At 45.4% G+C, this 22,747-nt stretch overlaps 1 protein-coding gene across 5 annotated transcripts in view; it reads left to right on the top strand.

The window, feature by feature from the left end:
• Positions 1 to 22,747, top strand: part of ITPR2 (inositol 1,4,5-trisphosphate receptor type 2) — a 467,841-nt gene that overhangs the window by 379,393 nt on the left and 65,701 nt on the right. For all 5 annotated transcript variants that reach the window (XR_011030536.1, XM_068277594.1, XM_068277593.1 and 2 more), the window contains 3 exons: positions 4,196 to 4,321; positions 13,694 to 13,869; positions 19,750 to 19,914. Coding sequence is in view for 4 of the 5 variants with exons in the window: in XM_068277594.1 (XP_068133695.1) it covers positions 4,196 to 4,321; positions 13,694 to 13,869; positions 19,750 to 19,914 (467 nt within the window). In the remaining variant the exon portion in view is untranslated. The remainder of the gene's footprint in view (positions 1 to 4,195; positions 4,322 to 13,693; positions 13,870 to 19,749; positions 19,915 to 22,747) is intronic.

The following is a 22,747-nucleotide window of genomic DNA, read 5'->3' as shown; positions in this document are numbered from 1 at the left end:
AAGGGGGGGGGGGTCATCTGGCTACCTATACTGGGGTGGGGTCATCAGGCTAGCTATACTAGAGGGAAGGGGGAGGGGTCATCTGGCTACCTATACTGGAGGGACAGTGACAGGGGTCATCTGGCTACCTATACTGGGGTGGGGTCATCAGGCTAGCTATACTAGAGGGAAGGGGGAGGGGTCATCTGGTTTATACTGAAGGGAAGGGGGAGGGTTTATCTCACTATCTATACTGGAGGGAAGGGGTCATCTCGCTACCCATACTGAAGGGGGGCGTCTGGTGACAGTGGCCTTGGGCGTTAAAGAGTACAAATCCGGCCTTGCCTATACTCTACAGAGTGCAGCTGTATTCCAAGCTTGTGAAGTAGGGCAAATTTAGCTTTAGACAGTTTTGTAAATCATAGCTGGCCACAAACTGAAATAGAAAATGCTTTCTAATGACGTTAAATGAGTCACGGGGGAATAGAGATGATGGAAGCACATGGAAGGGAGCACACAGGCTGCAGCGGACAGGTAAGTGTGCTGCACTAATGCTCTGCAGGCACCCTGGGGGAACAGTATAGTTGGGGGTGACCTGGATTCTAGGCCTCGGGCATACATTCCATCACCCCCCCCCCCCCCTTTTGACCACCAAATTTACCTTACTGTCCAATCTGTAATGAAGATTGATTTTTATTTTTAAGGAAAGTGATCAGTCTGCTGAGGAAAATTGTATATCGTATGAGTACCTTAATCCTGTGCAGCATTCAGCCGCAGAGCTTGTTTTTATCTATAGAAGTTGCATCGCTAGTCTAGTTTAGGGTACCCAGCAGAAATCATCATAGGGAACAGTTCTCCAATCTCAGCACCCTCTACAGCAAGAAGCGTTGTGATTAGCTGGATAGTGTGGGTGTAGTTTACCACAACCTATCTGAAACCTAGCAGTTCGAGAGGATGCTGTTCATCCAATCACATTAGTGGAATTTCCCTATTAGGTTTCCTGCTGGGTCCCCTAAACTAGACTAGGATGAAAGCTGCTTGATCACTTTTGTCCAGTGTTTAAGTAGTAGGTCACAGATCCCTTTATACTGTGTATTCAGAGCTTCAGTAAGGTCAGCGCATGCGCAGTGCTGCTGCACGTGCTCCCCTGTCTCGCTTCCATGGCTGGGAGCTTTCTGCGTCTGCGCTGCAGTACTGTGCAGGCGCAGAATGCTCCCAGCCGCGGGATCGTGAGAGGGGGTACGTGTGCAGCCGGGCCGCGTAAATGCAGTAAGCCCCGACTGGCAAAACTTAGTTTACTGAGGATCCAGAAGGCGGAGGACTGCAGCGAGGAAGCGATTAGGCCAGAGGGGGCTGGAGGAAGCCCCAGGTATGTATACATTTTTTCTATCCCCCAATCTCAGGTTCCCTTTAAAAGGAAATACATGTGGCCTTTACCTCTCACTTCAGTTGTCCTTTAAAATGAAATGAATATGTCAGCCTTCATCTCCCTCTCACTTCATGTGTGCTTTACAATAATAGTCATTATGTTTGGATAACAGGAGGGAGTGGTTCCTGTGATTACACTGTCCATTGTCATCCCATGACCAGCAAAACTAATCATTGGGATTCACCATTGTTATGCCTGGCACACACCATGCAATTTCCAGTCAGATAGATGGGTCGGATCGATTATTTCCAATGAGTCTGGTCTGATTTCTGATCGTTTTAATGATCGATTTTCCAATCACTTTTATATAAAAATCGAACAGAAAAATTACGTAGCATAGAAGTGATCGGAAACTCGTTCAGAAAATCGGAAATCAGATCGGACCTGTCGGAATTAATGGATTTGACCCTTCTATCTAACAGGAAATTGCATGGTGTGTACCAGGTATAATGCTAGGTACACACGATGCAATGTTCTGACAGATTTACTGTCAGATCGATTATTTGCAACATGTCCGATCTGATTTCGAATTTATTTTTTTAAACGATTTCTCATAGAAGTGCATGGAAAATCAATTGAAAAAAATCGGAAATCAGATCGGACATATTGGAAATATTCGATCTGAGAGTAAATCTGTCAGAAACTTGCATTGCGTGTACCTAGCATCAGGGTATATAAGTAGCTTACAGTCAGCACTAAGGATTGTGGGAAGTATAGCCCTATGGCACTTGGTCCTGCAGGCAATAACATCCCGTCCCTGTAGCACTGCTGCTGGGAGAGTGCAAAATGATAATAACACAAGGACATGTTATACTATTTTAAGATATCTCCAAGCTTTACTTTTTGAAAGGTTTCACAGTGACCCTGACCAGGGCCAGGTACAAATCCAAGTCTAATGATACTTTTCAAGGTGTTCCTTCAGAAATGTTTAAAAGAACTGTTAATGCATTACAACCAGTCAGCATCTTTATTTTGTGGCCAGAAGTGTGCACTAGAATGTATTAGGGAGGCTCTGACTTGCTGCTTTCTGCTACATGCCCCCTCCCTCCTCCTCATGTGACTGCCTCGGCAATGCCTAAGTAATAGTAAACAAGTATTCAGCTGATAGCGATGTCCATCGTGTGACACACGTGTGTGAAAATGAACATTTCAGGGTTTTTGCCTGTTGCCCATCATGTGAGTTGATCACACGTCTCCTCAGCACATGCTGCTTAAAGAAAACAAGATAGAAATGAATGCTGTATGTATGTGGCTGGCATCTTGTTTTTTTCCAGAGATAAGTGTTGTTGTTTTTTTTTATTCTTTTTTATTCCTGATTCCTCATTTAGAGACTAACTCCACCCAAACATTCAAACGATTACAGGGAAATCCCAATATTTTGGGGGGAAGCAGAGACAGATTTCTTATATTTGTGGGTGGGGAGGGGACACAAACTAATGCAGCCTTTCTCAACCTTTCTACCCTGGAGGAACCCTGCACATAACTTTTGGATCTCAAGGAACCCCTGCAAACAATTTTTTGGTCTTGAGGAACCCCTGCATTTATTTTGCAGGAGGCATGGTCTTGAAAAGTCTGTGTGGCTGTTTATTTCACTACCCCCATTACACTGTTACTCATTATACCATCTCCTGATGCCCCAATTTAGTGCTTCTTGTTACAGTACCTGTACCACCTATTATAGTGTGCTCTAGTATACTTCCCCCACGATGGGGGAAAATGCCAAGGAACCCGTGCTGTGTACTCAAGGAACCCTGGTTAAGAAAGCCTGAACTAATGTATGAATATCTTACCATTTGGTGAGGAGAAAAGACACAGACCGCTGCAGAGAAATGCCTACATTGGGAAGGGGTAGAGTAGACAGAATGCGGGAAATCTTCACCAATGTGCACATATAACATTTAGGCTGGTTTCACAGTGGGACGTTAAAGTCCCACGTTACAGCAGCCAGTAACGCAGCCTAACTCACAGCACTGTAAAATCAATTGTGCTGTTCACAGTGCACACGTTGCGTTACATAGTAACGCAGCACGTTTAAACAAGGTGCTGCATGCTGTATGTTATACTGGGCTAAGCAGCGTTAGACTGCTTGCACATGCTCAGTAATGTTGGAGGAGGAGGCGGTCTCTCCTCCTCCTCCTCCTCCGCTGCCAGCCACATGGCTAATTAATATTCACTGCACTGCAGGGACTCTGGTAGGACTGTAGTGTTGTCCGGATCATAAACGAATCGTTCATTTGAGCCGGATCTTTTTTGTGAGTCGAATCATCCGGATCATCACAATGAAAGATTTGGTTCACAGTGGATGTCTGTCTGGAAGAAACAGGAACATACAGAATGTACAGTGCAGGGAAAGTCCTGTCCTGCTGGTCATTTCACCCAGTCTACTTCCCTAGTAAAATGATTCAAATTATTCGGTTGAAAGATCCGGATCTTTTCAATGATCCGATTCAAATGATCCGAATCCTTAAAAAGATCCGGACTTCCTATCACTAACCTGGAGCTGCTGCTTTGAGAGCTGCATAACGCAGCTCAATCTGTCCAACTTCAACAACACCATACGTTGCGTTAGGGGCACGTTATGCGACCATAACGTCCCCTAAAACTCAACGTCTTGGTGTGTAAGTAGCCTTAATGGTGGTTCTTGAAATTGGGCCTAAATGAGCAGATTATGGACTACAGTTTAACTTGGAATACAGCTTTAATTACTTTGAAGAGTACATTTTTTGTACATACATTGGCCATGCTCAGTGACTTCCTGTCTCTCTCTCTCTCTCTCTCTCTCTCCAGGTAATCCAGCTCTCTTCTGGTTCTCCAGACATATCTCCCTCTGGGGCAGCATCTCCTTCAATCTGGCCGTGTTCATTAACTTGGCTGTGGCTCTCTTCTATCCATTTGGAGATGACGGAGATGAAGGTGAGTGGATGTGTGCAGGTAGAGTTTAATAACGGTTTCTGCATAGGCAACATAGACTGTGAGCCTACAGGGTGAATTTGTCTTCCTATCCCTCTTATTACAGAAATAGAGCTTCATTATGATTTTAACGAAAAATAAACAACAGATCTAACATTAAAAGCACTGTCCTCAGGGAAACTAAAACGGAGAGGGAACTGAGCTCCTGTCAGTTCTGTTCTGTCTGTTTCAGTCCAGTTTTGTCTACTGCCTAGCAGAGCTCTATTCACTGACTGAATAATAAACAGACACTGAGAATTTATCAGGCACATGTGATGAAAAGTAAAGAGAATTGTTTAGAGAAGAGATGACTCTGAAAGGTGAGGCTAGACTTCTATTCCTGTGACTTTGTCCAAAACAGGGCTACTAAGGGCTCTTACACACTAGGAGCTGATCCGTGTGTTTTAACAGTGTTTTAACGGATCGCTCCTAGGATGCGGTAAGGGGAGTAACACGAAAGTCTATTGACCTTTCACATTAGACAAAGCGTTCCAGAGCGTTATGTTGTAGCTTTTAATCGTCCGCTGCAAGCATTTTCCCATCGGGTTAATCAGAACTAGCGTCGCTGATCACTATCGAACCGCAACTTCCCTTCATCACGCCATAGGTCATAATGCGTGCACTAAATATGGTTCGTGCGTGTGTTGCCTAGTGTGAAAGAACCCTAGAATAGATTGCCAGTCTGACAAAAGAACTCATACTGTGTATCAGGGAAATGTCCAATACTAAACCGTCTGCCCCCTAGAGGCTGCAAATCTCAATCATTTGCAATAAAACCATTTAGGTAAATTTCCACATTCAGACCATTGGGTGTCATGGTTTTCATCTAATAAATCCATTTTGTTTCCATTTTGGATATTTCTCTGGTTTTGTGACACCCTCGCCATTTAATTGGCAATTTCTCTATAGCACAAAATTGCAATAGACTAAAGTATTTTCCATGGCTAGTTTTAAAATGTTTGGACAGACTGTGTCCTTTAACCCTCCTGGCGGTTTGCAAAAAAATCGCCAGGGGGCAGCAAATCTTTTTTTTTAAATTTTTTTTTTTTTTTTTCATGTAGCGAGACAAAGTCTCGCTACATGATAGCCGCTGCTCAGCGGCATCCCCCCAGCCCCCCCGATCGCCGCCGGCGATCGGAGATCCGGAGATCCCGTTCAAAGAACGGGATCTCCCGGAGGGCTTCCCCCGTCGCCATGGCGACGGGGCGGGATGACGTCACCGACGTCATCGACGTCGTGACGTCAAAGGGGATTCCGATCCACCCCATAGAGCTGCCTGGCACTGATTGGCCAGGCAGCGCACGGGGTCTGGGGGGGGGGGCGGCTGCGGCGCGACGGATAGCGGCGAATCGGCGGGTAGCGGCGGCGATCGGGCACTGCACGCAGCTAGCAAAGTGCTAGCTGCGTGCAGCAAAAAAAAAATTATGCAAATCGGCCCAGCGGGGCCTGAGCAGTGCCTTCCGGCGGCTTACCCCGAGCTCAGCTCGGGCTTACCGCCAGGAAGGTTAAACCCTCTTTCAATGTTATATATATTGTATGTTCCAATATTCTTTTCCTCAGTAGTCTAGTAGTTTGTCCAATGTATTGGTACACGGCACACGGGCACTATAACAAATAAACCATGTGTGTTGTAATACACATGATACAGTCTCTAATAGAGACTTTCCTGTGATTGCCAAAATAATGTTACTCCTTTTCGAAGAATTGTTCCCACATTGCCTGCATGGAAAGAGCCTCTTCTGGCCCAGCATGTTGCCTTCCTTATCTCTGGGACCATCCACATATTAGGGCACCAGCATACTTTGTAAATTCTGGGCTTTTCTATACATACATTTAGGGCGACCTTCCATTCATGCACAGCTTGACTATAAGTAAAGATTGTGATAAAGATTTGGGTATAGGACTTGAGGGGAGGCTGGGGGTCGCATGGGGTCCCAGGATGGAGTCATGGAGCAAAATCTCAAAGGAATGTTTCTAGCATCTTGTGGGATCCTTACCACAAAGGCTATTTTTGAGAGCAGAGGGGGTTCCTACCCAGCATTGGTATTGTGTATCCTATAATGTGCTCAGTGAGTGTATATAGTTGTGACTGTATAGTGACTCTGCTTAATGGGCATGAAGTGTTAGGTGATGCAATGTATCTGCAGTTCGAGTTATGGAATCCCAAAATAATCTGTGTATTCAGCTCATACCGGCTTCTTCACATTTAATAATTTAGCAGTCAGTGATGTTGGGTAGCATTTAATTTATTGGCAAAGTGGATTATTAATAGTTGTGCCTGATGGACTTTTGGCAGCTTCTTCCAGCAATATATTCTGTCAGAGATTCGGGCACACTTGTGCAAGCCAACACCGGTTAAAGGGAAACCTTACCTTTACATAGGAAAAGAGAAACCTCTTCCCTGGGTCTGCTGTCACATACAAAGAATTTTAGTAAAGTTTGCTGCAGATCCCTATATACTATTCTGTTACAGAAACTGAAATAAGTTATGTTTCCAAATTTAAATAACTTAGTCAACTTAACACTTCATCACAGATTCTCAGCCTCCTCAGTCGTCTAAGGGAGGGTCAGTTGCACCAGTCACCCCATCCCTGTGACACTAATTAAAGGGAGTGGCTGGTGCAGCTTAAATATCCTGCACAGTATGATGATTGGTGGAGGCGTGGCTACATGTATGATGTAGCTGGTTGGAGGGTGACCTCAGATTGTGGCAGTGGATTCTGTTACATTGCGTGGTGTGGGAAGCAGTGAGGTTGGACAGCACAAAGTGGCTTCAAGCCTTATGGTTGTCCACTCAGAGGGGAACTACATGACCGCTAAATTGGAAAACCTCACTGTGAATATTTCGGCTTGGTTGGGGGTAGCAACAGCAACAGGCTAGCAACAGGCTAGTTAGGGGGCAGGAGAGATTTGTTAAAAAAATAGATTATATATCTATAATAGCCAGGATCTTTCTCTCTCTGGCCATGACCTCTAATTACCTCTCCTCGCCCTATAAAGGAACCCCCCCCTGCTTCAAAAAACAAAACAAAACACCAAACTTAATTGCAGGTGAGTATGTCTTGCATGTTGCTGTAGAGCCACCTACCCTTTCACGTTTGTATGAGAGGGGGTATGACTACAGTGAATGGATTGTAGAATGTTGCAGTGTTTGGGGTTGGGGGCCAAGTCTCCCACAGTATCTCCCTCCAGTGTATGTGACACTTTTCATGGCTCTACAGCGTTAGTTCCAGTGGCAGAGCTGTCGGCGCTCTCCAACTGACAATTCCTTTCCCATATTCAAACCTCACATACCTTTCCTACTTTCTTCTAGTAAAAGCAGTAGAGTGTTGAACTGTGTTAGTAGCAGTAAAAAGCAAGAAGTTTTGAATTGGGATGATACCATTTATTGGCTAACGTAGAAGAAAAGGAGTAAGACTGATGAAGGCTTCATAGCTGAAAGCTTACTCCTTTTCTTCCAAGTTAGCCAACAATGGTATTATCCTGATCCAAATCTTCTCTCTTTCTTCTAGAAATCCCACTCAGATTACACCCCATCACGTAACATACTATCCCTTCCATGTCCAGCAGCCCTAATAAATCCCCCAAACATAACTACCATTCTCTCTGTGGCATAGCACTCCCCCACCTAATAAAGCTAGGTACCCATGCTCAGATGGATCGGGGAAAAGCAGCGACATACAGCAACAGGGAAAACATGAACAATCGGTTCCCTGATCCATCTGTAAACATTGGCACGAATGCGAAAACGAACAATCGACGCGAAGGAGCGTTCAAGCGATCAGGAACACTGCCTCTGGAGTTAATGGGCATCTGAATGATTTCTCGTTCAGTGAGCCTATATGATGGTCGTTCAATATGAATGCTCAATAACCTCACACCAACACATACCAAATTTGAATTGTTACCATGCCTAACCCAGATCCTTTCCTTGTCTTGTCTCCTAAACATGTTGCCTAACTTTAATTCCTTTCCTGCCTGATACTACCCGGAGCCACCCTCCTCTTCCTTTGCTGTACACCCATTAAACAGTGACTAATACTAATCTACTAATCTTCCTCCCTGGGCTACACCTGGCACTACCCTTGAAACAGGAAAATTGGGCACCAGAGATGCTGTGGAAGAAAGGGAGCTGCCATAGGTGCCAATGATAAAAGTCACAATTAAAGAGAAATTTGACCGCCCGAACCCGCAATTAGCGGCAATGATGGGTGCCTGAGGCAGATAGAACCTGTGATTAGCGACAATGATGAAGGCCCGAGGCTGCGGCAAAGCACCCAGTCGCGATTACTGGCAATCAGGAGAAATGTGGCCGCCGGAGGCTAATTGGGGCAATGAAGTGACATTCAGATACCCGAGGCGGATGGATGGACAGATGGCCCTATTTATTGCTGCAATATGCATAGACTCCGGGCCCGCTATTTTATCAGTAGCCCCAGGTGCCCGAATGTCACTTAATTGCTGCTGCTTGTGTCTCTGTGGCATCGGGGTGCCTTAAGGGCTAGGCACCAAGGAGGGGAGCAGGGATGGTTGGCAACACGGGGGGATCATTAAACTGTAGTAGAAGAATATTGGTATTTTCACCGATATTTTACTTGCGGAAGTCTCCATTGCCCTTTTTTCCTGACGCCCCTCCCCTTCTGGAGGTAACCTTAACCCAAATCCCTTGCTTGTCGCTACCTTATCATCCATATCCCTAATCTATTCTGTAGTCTAACTATAACCCCATCCCTGCCTGATCCCTATTCAGGTATCTCGGTGTGATCTTTCTTTCTCTTTTATGTCTGATGCCTTAAATGACATTTTAAGAACAATGTATAACAGTTTGGTATACACAGTGCTTGGACAGATAGAATATCCTGCAGGTAGTGTGCGTACACACACACCCCTCAGTGCTCAGCCAGATGTCTGCTGCGCTCAGTTAGCTTATAATACCTCTTTCAGCTTCCCCTGTGTGTGCAGGATCACATGACGTCGGTGCGGCTTGTACTCCACATGTGCCTGCACGTGTCTCAGCCGGCAGACTTGGCCCCCTGGGTCTTCAGGCTGCGCAGGACAAGCATCTTCTGTCTTTCGGGGAGGCCTGTCTGTGCAGAAGCTTCATAAATATTCATCACAGCTGTAAGGTCACTGGCGGCCACCTCACGTGTTTTTGTGAACAGTCACCCTGACAAGGAAGGGGGGGAGCCGTGTGAGTCTGCATCATCCCCATCTCTCTGTTGTGGAATAATGTTTTATGACCACTTGCATGATTGGAGCGACTTAATGGGTATAAGCCGTAGCCTAAGAAACAGAAGGCCTTAGGGGGCATTTATGGTTCCTTGTGTCACACCTAGCCATGACCATCCAGAATATTTTGAGCTATATGTACCTATATTAATCACTTATAATGCATGCCTACACTTGGCCTGGTACTAGAGTATTTCCTGTGCTTTCCCTGCTCCTCCTGGTGGGTCGCCATGACCTGCCTGGTTTCTCTCGTTTGCTGGGCCCTCAAGCTGTACTCCATGAGGCCATGGTTTTCCATGACTTGCTCTGATTAAGTCCAGGAAGCTGGAAACCACTTTCTGCAAGTTGAAATCAATGGCTGCAGGGCCGTTCCGAGGCATAGGCGAGAGAGGCTCCAGCCTCAGGGCGCAGTGTAGGAGGGGGCGCACAACTCACTCAGCTATCAGCTATGTGTTTGAAGCAGAGAGAAATAAGAAAAAGGGGTACATGGTAGTTACTGCAAGCCAGATAACTAGAGATTAAGGTGTTGGGGGCCCTGGGTGCCTCTTACTCTAATAGCAAGCAGTGTGTGACGGCTGAGGTGGGAGGGATGGAGGGGTGCACTTTGGTGTCTCAGCCTTGAGTGCTGGAGGACCTTGTCCCGACTCTGAATGGCGGAGTACATGTAGGACTGCACTGATGCAGGAAGTTATGGTTTAAATGATTTTGGCTTGCAAACTGGCACACCTTCTACAATTTTCTAGCAATAAGAAAAATCTAAACAAAATGCTGCTTAAAAATGTTTAAAATGTTCACACATGACCTGAAAAGAATATGTTTTGCAACAAAACCGGGGATGCAAGTCAGACTTGTCAATGATCTACGTCTGCTTACGCTTGATGGGAGGAAATTCCATGTAATTTTCTTTCTAAGAAAGAGAACTTCCTCATAGTCCTCCTTCTTCTCACCCCTCCTGATGCAGAATGGGAACCCCGGGACCTGCATAATACCACTTCCTTATCTGATACTTCCTCATCGCACTACATTCTTTATATCTGATGACCTTGACTTCTTCCTCTCTGTATTCGAAATTCAGTATGTCCACTTTATTGATGCTTACCTGACTGCTGTGTGCTATTGTAGCCTACAGCCCTGGGCATACCTGTCTGCTCTGTGCTACCCTCTCCACTACTGCTGGGATTACCTGCCTGCTCTGTGCTACTCTCTCTACTATTGCCGGACATACCTGTCTGCTCGGTGCTACTGTCCTACAATCCTGGGCATACCTGTCTTCTGTGTACAACTCTCTCTAAAAGTGCAAGACATACCTGTGTGCCCTGTGCTACACTCTACACTAGTGCTGTGTGCCCTGTGCTACACTCTACACTAGTACTGTGCATAACTGTGTGCCTTGTGCTACACTCTACACTAATGCTGTGCATACCTGTGTGCCCTGTGCTACCCTCTACACTAGTGGTGTCACTGTGCATACCTGTGTGCCCTGTGCTACACTCTACACTCGTGCTGCACATACCTGTCTGCTGTGTGCTGCTCTCTCTGCTATTGCTGGGAATACCTGTCTTCTGTGTGCTACTTTCTCCTACTAATGCTTGGGTATACCTGTCTTCTCTGGAGTATTTTCTCTGTAAATACTGTCCATGCATTTAGAAGGTGTGGAAAACAATTGATACCGGTATATATGCAATACTGATTATTTGCCACCAGCCATAAGCCCAAACTAGATATTAGATCAGATTTAAGCAGAAATCCAATGTAATATGCCTCTCCTCAGTACAGTACAATATGAAGTCTGATTCAGTGAATGAGAATCGTATCACAAGGTCTTCAGAAATGCAACATGAAATGCGTTTGCGATTTCCACTAATCATAAGTGCTAAAGTGTAAATGATCCCATAATGATACATTGTTTACAGTACTTTGCTGAACTCTGGCGCTGTAATTTTGCAGAAAAGCACCCCAATATCAATGGACCGATTTAAAGCCTGCATGGAGGGAGTTAGAATAACATGATCGTCACATGCAGACATGTGAACAGGAAGTGTATGGTCAGTGAGTACACAGTGAACAGGAAGTGTATGGTCAGTGAGTACACAGTGAACAGGAAGTGTATGGGCAGTGAGTACACAGTTAACAGGAAGTGTATGGGCAGTGAGTACACAGTGAACAGGAAGTGTATGGGCAGTGAGTACACAGTGAACAGGAAGTGTATGGGCAGTGAGTACACAGTGAACAGGAAGTGTATGAGCACTGAGTGGCCATGCAGTAAACAGGAAGTGTGGGCACTGAGTGGCCTTGCAGTGAACAGGAAGTGTATGGGCACTGAGTGGCCATGCAATGCAACAGATATTGAGCGAGCTTGATTCACTAAACCGTGATAACTCAAATATCACACCTTATCAAAGATATCACACCTTATCAAGGTTAACACGCCTTATCAGAGTAGCATAGCAAGCGCTACGAACTTATTCTGGGCTAATTGGCAATGGTACTCATCCTGCCCTGAATCTCTGCGGGTTCGTAGCGCTCGCTATGCTACTCTTATAAGGTGTGATATATTTGATAAGGTGTGATATTTGAGTTATCACGGTTAAGTGAATCAAGCCCATAGTGTGAATGCACCCTTCTATTTACCCTACTCTAAGACCATTGGCTAACATTTAGGTAGTCCCTCATAGAAGTGGTAAGATTGTACAATCAAGATTGTATCATTAATGGGCACCTTGAACAAAAATCGGTTGGTTAATACCTCTTCTGCAATCAGAGCTTTTATATTCCTGATTAAACGTTGTTTGCCAGTGGTCTGTTTGAGACGTGGACAGATCCTATTTTTTTTTTACATTCTTCCACGCAAATGTGGCTGTTAGATTTTTTTTTTTATCAACGAGTTTTTTATTTTCCTGAAATAGCACCGGAATATGTTACGAGGTCAGATTAGATGTAAATTGCACTTGCCCAAGTCCGCCTTGTGATAAAAGTTTTATCCTTTCAACGGACTTTTACACATTCTGGTTTTAATGAAGAGGTGAATGTAAAACGCGGCGGTACAAGGAAGTACAGTAGTCGGGCTGAAAATTGATCAGTCGCTTCCTATTAAGACGACTGCGGAAAGCGAGATTGACAGGTCCGCCACGGAGAACGGGACGCAGTCTTCTAGTAGCAGATCTTGTCGCCTTTCAGCTGGCTTTCATTAAAAGCGTCCATGGCGTCGCGGATCAGTTAGGGAAATGATTGTCACTTTAAATCCTAAAGATAGTTGCAGCTTCGACTGTCTCTTATAGAAGCGAAGGTGACAGTCAAAGCATGGTGACGAGTGACACTTCGACAGAGGTCTCGGGGCCCGATCGTGTGTGCATTCACATTGTTTTATCTCCCTGCTAATGATGTGATTAAAACTCGCCTGGCCCACTTGGGATTTCTTTGTTTCATATCGTTTGGGCTATAAATGTCTTGTCGACCGTGTTTAGAACGTCAAATCCTCTCCAGTGTAGAAGCTTAAAGGGTGTCTCTGGTTATAGAAATAGCGTAATATTGTTTTTCAAATGGCCATTTTAAATCCAATAGCCTATTTTTTTTATTGTATTGGTCACATAATATTGTGTGGGTAGCCTCTCTCTTCCACTTTGACCTCGATTCATGTTTCTGTAGCACAGAAATGAATGTTTAGACTCACATGCGTTGTCTCAAAAAGAATATTTTCCTCACCCGTGTCTGCTAAATCCTCAGAGAAATCTGTGAAAGCATTATACTCGTACACATTGCCTTGTTTTGATTTTTTTCATGTCTGTATTCAGTGTAATTTTAATTTTGTTTTATATTGAAAATATATTTTCCACTTTTTTTATACATATATTTTGCAGACCGTTTTAATGCATAATTAATGTAAAATAGTGCTCTATTAAATTCATGTAAAACTGTGGCTTAACCAGCTCTTTAAAAATACCACTTTTGCCCTTCCTACAAAACTGGATCAGTACAATATTCATTTTCTGAGTTTTATACTTACCGTAATTACATTTTATGTGCAGTTTGTCCGTAGAATCTGCTCAGTAGAAAGTGCATTTTGGAGTTGTTTGCATGGCATGTGAATTTGTGTGTGGATATTTGCAGGGACTCTTCCTCCATGGATCTCTGTCTTGCTGTGGATCGCAGTTGGCATCTGCACGGCCATGTTGTTCTTCTTCCCCAAGCCATTCGGCATTCGTCCTTTCCTGGTGGCAGTGATGCTCCGCTCCATCTATACCTTGGGGCTGGGACCGACTCTCATATTACTGGGAGCTGCTAATGTAAGTTGCCCTTTGATCGCTGTGTACTTTTTCATGGCCTGGTCCTTTCCTGGCAGCCATTCTCAGAACAATGCGCAGATATGGCCGCCAGCCGAACAGCCCGCGGTTGTGTGTTCACACTGTCTTTGATCTGCTTCAGGGAGTTTCTTTCAGATCCCTCTCATGTAGCCTGTCTAAAGTTTGGAGTCTCTGCAGGACTCCTCAACTAGCTTGCTGCTTTTCTGCTTTTCAAAGATCACCCTTAAAAATTATTTAAAGCCCAAGTTAACCCAAATATTCAACACATCAAATTGTCAGATCAGTCATGTTGTGTAGAGTCGGATGTATTATGTTTGGAACTGTAGTTTTCAAATAAAAAAAAATTGTGTAGCTGTGCTGATTCATGCAAGCTTAAAGGGAATCTTAACTGAGAGGGATACTGATGTTTCCTTTTAAACAATACCAGTTGCCTGGCTGTCCTGCTGATCTCTTTAGCTGCATTAGTGGCCTAATCAAACACCTGAAACAAGTATGCAGCTAATCCAGCCGGGCCCGACCAAGCGGATCCGAGATGAAAAACTAACTATAACAAGTAACTTGTCTATACATATTATCTAAAGTTTAGATAGTTTACACAGCAAAACTAGCTGAAAACAGCTTCAATAGAGTAAGATTATTTCTTCCTGTAATACAGTGACAGCAGCCATGTTGTTTGTAAACATTACACAACCTAATCCCCCCCTCCTCCTTCCCTCTGACTCTGAAATCTCTGGCTATTAATACCTCCTCCTGCCCAGACTGAGCTCCCATGAGCCATTGCTACTGCCAAGGCTCTCTGAAAACTTGTGGGCAAGGCTTCTTTAGTTTATAGGGAATTAGAGTATTAAAACAAAAACAAAAAAAGTATTTGGCCAGAGGAATGCCCTATAAACAATAGGAAAGGAACACAATTATGCAATGTGTAAAAGTTCATCTCGGATCCACTTTAAGTCAGAGCACCTGATCTGCATGCTTGTTGAGGGGCTGTGGCTAAAAGTATTAGAGACACAGGATCAGCAGGCGAGTCAGGCAACTGGTATTATTTTAAAAGGAAAAATCCATATCCTTCTCAGTTTAGATTCCCTTTAAAACAGACCTGACATGGCAAAAAACTAATGAGAGAAATATTTGTATCTATAGTCCTAACCTTAAACAGAACTTTCCTGGAATACTATAGTCTTATTTTGTGTTTAAAATCTTAAAGAGAAACTCCGACCAAAAATTGAACTTTATCCCAATCAGTAGCTGATACCCCCTTTTACATGAAAAATCTATTCCTTTTCACAAACAGACCATCAGGGGGCGCTGTATGACTGATATTGAGGTGAAACCCCTCCCACAAGTAACCCCTCCCACAAGAAAAGTTCTAACTTTTGTCAGTTTCCTGTCTGTGAACCTTGTTGCAATGTGGGAAATAACTGTTTACAGCTGTTTCCAACTGTCAAAAACCATGCAGCAGCTACATCACCTGCCAACAGTAAAATGTTCACTGGAGTTCCTCTTTAAGGTTGGCCATACATCAGACGACTTGGCGGCCAAGCGACCATCTGTTTCGCAGGGCTGGCCTAGACTTTTTGCCGCTAGAGGCAAATTTTGAAGAAGTTATTGCTGCCCCCGCCCTGCCCCCCCCCCCCCCCCCCCGAGCTGGAGGCGCCGCCGCCGAGCTGGAGGGGTAGCGGGCAGGGCGGGGGTATTGGGCCTAGCGGCGGGGAGGACTCACCTCTTCCTCGCTCGATCCAGCGTGCGCTCCACTGACGTCCCTTCCTGCAGCGCCGTCCATTTACAATACAGTGGGCGGCGTTGCAGGAAGTGACGTCAGTGGAGCTCACGCTGGATCGAGGAAGAGGTGAGTCCTCCCCGCCCACTGCCTCTTACGAGTTGCGCTTCTGAAGTATTTAAGGCTGGAGGGGAGCGGAGGACGGGGGACCCAGGCGAGGGAGGGGGGGTCCGACCCCCTCCCCGCCGCTAGACCCAATATACCCCCGTCCTGCCCGCTACCCCTCCAGCTGGGCGGCCGGCTCCCCGCACCCACCGACGGGCGGATGCCGCCCCTAGAAATTTGCCGCCTGAGGCAAAAGTTTCACCCCGCCTCATGAGCGGGCCGGCCCTGCTGTTTCGATTATTATAAGCGAATCGGATGAAAATCTGTGCTGGCAGGTGCATGCTTTATTGACGATGTGACTAATTTCGATCTGAAATTGGTTGCATGAACCAGTCGGGCATGCTGCGAGCTGAAGGGCCGACTTGCTCAATCGGGTAAGCGGTGATAATAACGAGCAATAGCAGGACAGGCGATGAAACCCCCAACGCTGTCCCCCCTAATGTACAATGTGCCCCCTCGGTGCCCAGTACACTATACAGTATATAACCTATCTGTGTCCACCCCTGGCTCCGGGCACAGTCTTCGGTCCATACACGCACCCCACGTGGTTGCGCAGTATGTCAGAAACCACGTGGGTGCGTGTGTGGACCAAGGACAGGACTGCGCCCGGATCTAGTGGAGGACAAGCGGTGGCTATAGACAGGTAATGTATAGAGCGCTGGGCACAGGGGGCAGCACATTAAGGGGTTACAAGGCCAATTCCAGATCAATTCATGCTGAAATTGATCGGGAATTGGTCTGTGGTGTGTGGGCAGCCGACAGATCTCTCTTTAATCAGATTCAATCAGAGAGAGATTTGTCTCTTGGTCGATTCTGTCCGTCATCGCTAGATGTATGCCCACCTTAAGTTTCTATAGTCTCAAGTGAATGACAACAGTTTCTTAATGCTCTACAGCTCACACACAGAACTTGAAGTATTTACCTTTTTTATTTCATTTTTGTGATTCATTTTATTTATACATATATGCACTGCAGAATGATTTTCAGTAGATTCCAGCAGGGAATCTATTTGAGAATTGCTCGAACTGAAACATTGAACTGTTGGATGCAGTGCGACGATGTGGGCCTCCGATCAACCACTGCTCCTGCCCTGCCTCAGATCTAATACAATAATAATACAATCTACTTACTTTTTTTAAATTGTCTATCCAATCTGATCAACGCTTCCAATTGTTTTTAGATCCAAATCGATCAGGCATTTAGGTGGCGTTTATTCCCAGCAGATTTAATCAGTGATCGAATCTGCTGGGATTTGAACCAGAAAATCGTTGTGTGTATGGAATCGAATCAAAAGAATTAATACTTACCCAGGGCTTCCTCCCGTCCCATAAACATGTCTGAGTCCCTCACTGTCCTCCCGCGGTCTGCCATTCAACCGCAGTCAGCCCTGGTAACAGGGATCTGGTTGAACTCGATGGACTTATGTCTTTTTTTCAACCCAAATAACTATGTAACAGGCTCAGTCGTGTCAGTCTGGGTCTACTGCGCATGTGCAGTAGGTCTACGCATGCACAGAAGACCCTGACTGAGCCTGGTACCGGGGCTGATCGCGGCTGAACGGCAGACTGCGGGAGGATGGCGAGGGACTCAGACGTGTTTATGGGGCTGGAGGAAGCCCCAGGTAAGTATCAATACTTACATTTTTTTCCTTTCTGAGTCTCCTTAAGCTACAGTCTATTTCAAGTCCAGCTGCAGACGGGGTGATTTACAGCCCCTAACTTTACAGTGACAAAATATGAACACAACTTAGTTCTATGTAAGAGCAGCAGTAAAATTGCCGTGCAGGGTTAGATACAGTCGTACCTTGTGAGCCAGTTGTGGTCATAGGATCCTTGTTGAGAATGAAGTGGCTGGGAAGACATATGAAAGTGGAGTATGAGTATTAGCAGAGGCAGAGTGGAGCAGGGCAGGAAGTGGCTGGGAAGACATATGAAGGTGGAGTTGGAGTACTAGCAGGAGCAGAGGGGAGCGAGGCAGGAAAATAGTGGGTATACATATGAAGGTGGAGTCATATTGTTGGCAGGGAGTGATACTGGTAAGGCAAAGGTGGAGTTGATTAATGTTGGTGTTCGGCATAGCAAATTTGGAACATCCCAATACTCCCAATCACCGCTTTTCAGCACCGTACCAGTGGACAGGGTCAGGAGGAGGTGGCTGATTTGCGGGTCACTTTGCATTTCAAAGTTTGTAAGGCAGAAGGGATAAAAGTCACTTGAAATGCAAGGTGACCTCCTGACCCTGTCGAGTTGAAGTGTTTAACAGGAGCAGAGTGGAGCAGGGCAACAGTAATGGAGTAGGAAGTGGAGGAAGTGGCTGGGAAGCCATATGAAGCTGGAGTAGGAGTGATAGAAGGAGCAGAGTGGAGCGGGCAGCAGTACTGGAGCAGGAAGTGGCTGGGAAGCCATATGAAGCTGGAGTAGGAGTGATAGAAGGAGCAGAGTGGAGCGGGGCAGCAGTACTGGAGCAGGAAGTGGCTGGGAAGACATATGAAGCTGGAGTAGGAGTGTTTGCAGGTGTGGAGCGGGCAGCAGTACTGGAACAGGAAGTGGCTGGGAAGACATATGAAGCTGGAGTAGGAGTGTTAGCAGGAGCAGAGTGGAGCAGGGCAGCAGTAATGGAGCAGGAAGTGGCTGGGAAGCCATATGAAGCTGGAGTCGGAGTGTTTTGCAGGAGCAGAGTGTAGCAGGGCAGCAGTAGCCGAGCAGGAAGTGTCTGGGAAGATATATGAAGGTGGAGTCAGAGTGGATCGGAGCAACAGTACTGGAGCAGGGAGAGGCTAGGAAGACACAGGAATGTGGAATTTTAGGGTTGGCAAGAGCAGAGCAGGAAGCAGTATGAGAGCAGGAATGGGTGGAGAGAATTATAAAGGTGGAGTAAGGCTTTGGACCCACTAGCGGCTCTTTTCTAAGCGCTTGTGATCTGAAAAGCTCTTGCTAATGCAATGCTATGGGGGATTTTTTAGAAATCACATCACAGGAGCAGGGAGAGTGGTATGGTAGCAGGAAATGATTAGAACACATATGGAGGTGAAGTTCTAGTGCTTAGTAGAAGCAGAGTAGAGCAGGGTAGCAGTAGCAGAGCAGGAAGTGCCTGGTGAAACATATGAAGCTGCAGTCTGAGTGCAGCAAGTCAGTAGTAGCAAAGCAGGAAGTGCTGGGAAGACATATGAAGGTGGAGTAAGAGAGTGTTAGCAGGAGCAGAGTGGAGCAGTATATTTTGCATTTAAATAAATTGAGCTGCTGCAGGATCCTATCCATTGCAATGTAGTAGTATTATCTATGAAAAAGCTACATAGAACAAATTTACAGAATGCCTTCTACACTCACAAATACCAGCTTAAACATTCTGGAATACCTTTGGATGGTAATCGTGTCACAGACTGAGAGCCTAGAAATTCTGATCTCTCTATCTCAGCAGTGCTTTTATTTTGGTTTATTCTTCTGCTGTTCAGGTCAGGTAAAGCAAGCTGTGGCCTGATATTAACTCTGTGCCTCACGCTGCCTCGCCTCGCCTCGCTCTGTTCCCTGATTACTTATTGAGCAAATGTCACCTGCCGACATGTCTGATACAGTTCCAGTAAACAAAATGTGTATTTTTCACAGCGCTGTCCAGAAGTTTAAAGCTGTCTGCACCATCATAACAGGTTTGGGTGAGTGAGTAAGACAGATTGGCGCTTTTTTGTTGAGGTACGAAGAATCGGTCGCAGCCTGGATATTAAACTGTCACACGGCTTTTGTGATAGAATTATTACATTTTTGTGTTCGCTACGTAGATGGATTTTAGTCGGTCCCCCATCCAATGTGCCACATCGCCGGTATTTGCGCCCTGACGGCATAACGGGCTGTGATTAACTGACTGTAAAACGGACGTTGTTACTCTGTGATTACCCGGGCAGAAAAGCATTAAGGCGATTGTTATTTTTATGAACTTCTTCAAGGGTCTAATTCTGGCTTGTAATTGTTTCTGTCTTTCCCTGACAGCTCTGTAACAAAGTCGTCTTCCTGGTGAGTTTCGTGGGAAACCGCGGCACATTCACACGAGGTTACCGAGCCGTGATTATGGACATGGCATTCTTGTACCATGTGGTCTACGTCATCGTCTGCATGCTGGGCCTGTTCGTGCATGAGTTCTTCTATAGCTTCCTGGTTAGTATAAAATTCTCTACAGATAATTTCTTTTGCAATGGATGGGTGTACTTATAACCTGAAATTTGCCTTTGTCTATATTTATAGCAGTCAAGCAAATCTTTAATTTATAAAGACTCTTGTAGTCTTTTCCAGCCTTCTAGTTCTTAGCAACTTTCAGGCAGCTATTAGTGTGCTCTGGATCCATGTGCCTACAGGCAAACGTGTTGTATAGACGCATCTTTTGGCGCTAGGTTGTGCCGATATTTGGAATTACTGATAATATTATTATTTTTTATTTATATAGCGCTAACATATTCCGCAGCTGATATTCTGTTATTGGCTTGCCTATAGCTTACACTAACCCTTTCCCCTAGCATTCCCCTATCTATATGCCTAACACTAACCCACTCCCCTAGCATACCCCTGTCTATATGCCTAACACTAACCCACTCTCCTAGCATTCCCCGGTCTATATGCCTAACACTAACCCACTCCCCTAGCATAGCCCTGTCTATACGCCTAACACTAACCCCCTCCCGTAGCATACCCCTGTCTATATGCCTAACACCCTCTCTCCTAGCATACCCTTGTCTATACACCTAACACTAACCCCCTCCCATAGCATACCCCTGTCTATATGCCTAACACTAACCCACTCCCCTAGCATACCCCTGTCTATATGCCTAACACTAACCCTCTCTCCTAGCATATCCCTGTCTATATGCCTAACACTAACCCCCTCCCATAGCATGCCCCTGTCTATATGCCTAACACCCTCTCTCCTAGCATACCCTTGTCTATACACCTAACACTAACCCCCTCCCATAGCATACCCCTGTCTATACGCCTAACACTAACCCCCTCCCATATATACCCCTGTCTATACGCCTAAAACTAATCCCCTCCCATAGCATACCCCTGTCTATATGCCTAACACTAACCTTCTCTCCTAGCATACCCCTGTCTATATGCCTAACACTAACCCACTCCCCTAGCATAGCCCTGTCTATATGCCTAACACTAACCCCCTCCCATATATACCCCTGTCTATACGCCTAAAACTAACCCCCTCCCATAGCGTACCCCTATCTATATGCCTAACACTAACCCTCTCTCCTAGCATACCCTTGTCTATACGCCTAACACTAACCCCCTCCCATAGCATACCCCTGTCTATATGCCTAACACTGACTCCCTTCCATAACATACCCCTGTCTATACACCTAACACTAACCCCCTCCCATAGCATATCCTTGTCTATATGCCTAACACTAACCCCCTCCCCTAGCATACCCCTGTCTATATGTCTAACACTAACCCCCTCCCCTAGCATACCCCTGTCTATATGTCTAACATTAACCCCCTCCCCTAGCATACCCCTGTCTATATGCCTAACACTAACCCACTCCCCTAGCATACCCCTGTCTATATGCCTAACACTAACCCTCTCTCCTAGCATACCCCTGTCTATACGCCTAACACTAACCCCCTCCCATAGCATACCCCTGTCTATACGCCTAACACTAACCCCCTCCCATAGCATACCCCTGTCTATATGCCTAACACCCTCTCTCCTAGCATACCCTTGTCTATACACCTAACACTAACCCCCTCCCATAGCATACCCCTGTCTATACGCCTAACACTAACCCCCTCCCATATATACCCCTGTCTATATGCCTAAAACTAACCCCCTCCCATAGCATACGCCTGTCTATATGCCTAACATTAACCCTCTCTCCTAGCATACCCTTGTCTATACGCCTAACACTAACCCCCTCCCATAGCATACCCCTGTCTATATGCCTAACACTGACTCCCTTCCATAACATACCCCTGTCTATACGCCTAACACTAACCCCCTCCCCTAGCATACCCCTGTCTATATGTCTAACATTAACCCCCTCCCATAGCATACCCCTGTCTATATGTCTAACATTAACCCCCTCCCATAGCATACCTTCTCACCTAGCATACCCCTATCTATGTACTTAACATTACCCCTCCCCTAGCATACTCCTATCTATGCAGGCAGTGCAGAATTATTAGGCAAGTTGTATTTTTGAGGAATAATTTTACTATTGAACAACAACCATGTTCTCAATGAACCCAAAAAACTCATTAATATCAAAGCTGAATATTTTTGAAAGTAGTTTTTAGTTTGTTTTTAGTTTTAGCTATTTTAGGGGGATATCTGTGTGTGCAGGTGACTATTACTGTGCATAATTATTAGGCAACTTAACAAAAAACAAATATATACCCATTTCAATTATTTATTTTTACCAATGAAACCAATATAACATCTCAACATTCACAAATATACATTTCTGACATTCAAAAACAAATCAGTGACCAATATAGCCACCTTTCTTTGCAAGGACACTCAAAAGCCTGCCATCCATGGATTTTGTCAGTGTTCACCATCAACATTGCGTGCAGCAGCAACCACAGCCTCCCAGACACTGTTCAGAGAGGTGTACTGTTTTCCCTCCTTGTAAATCTCACATTTTATGATGGACCACAGGTTCTCAATGGGGTTCAGATCAGGTGAACAAGGAGGCCATGTCATTAGTTTTTCTTCTTTTATACCCTTTCTTGCCATCCACGCTGTGGAGTACTTGGACGCGTGTGATGGAGCATTGTCCTGAATCATGTTTTTCTTGAAGGATGCAGACTTCTTCCTGTACCACTGCTTGAAGAAGGTGTCTTCCAGAAACTGGCAGTAGGACTGGGAGTTGAGCTTGACTCCATCCTCAACCCGAAATGACCCCACAAGCTCATCTTTAATGATACCAGCCCAAACCAGTACTCCACCTCCACCTATCAGTCCATAAAACTTTAGAAAAATCAG

The sequence above is a fragment of the Hyperolius riggenbachi genome, chromosome 3 (assembly GCF_040937935.1).
Source record: "Hyperolius riggenbachi isolate aHypRig1 chromosome 3, aHypRig1.pri, whole genome shotgun sequence".
Lineage (NCBI taxonomy): Eukaryota > Metazoa > Chordata > Amphibia > Anura > Hyperoliidae > Hyperolius > Hyperolius riggenbachi.
The sequence above is the reverse complement of the archived record's forward strand: the minus strand, read 5'-3'. Positions and strand labels throughout refer to the sequence as shown.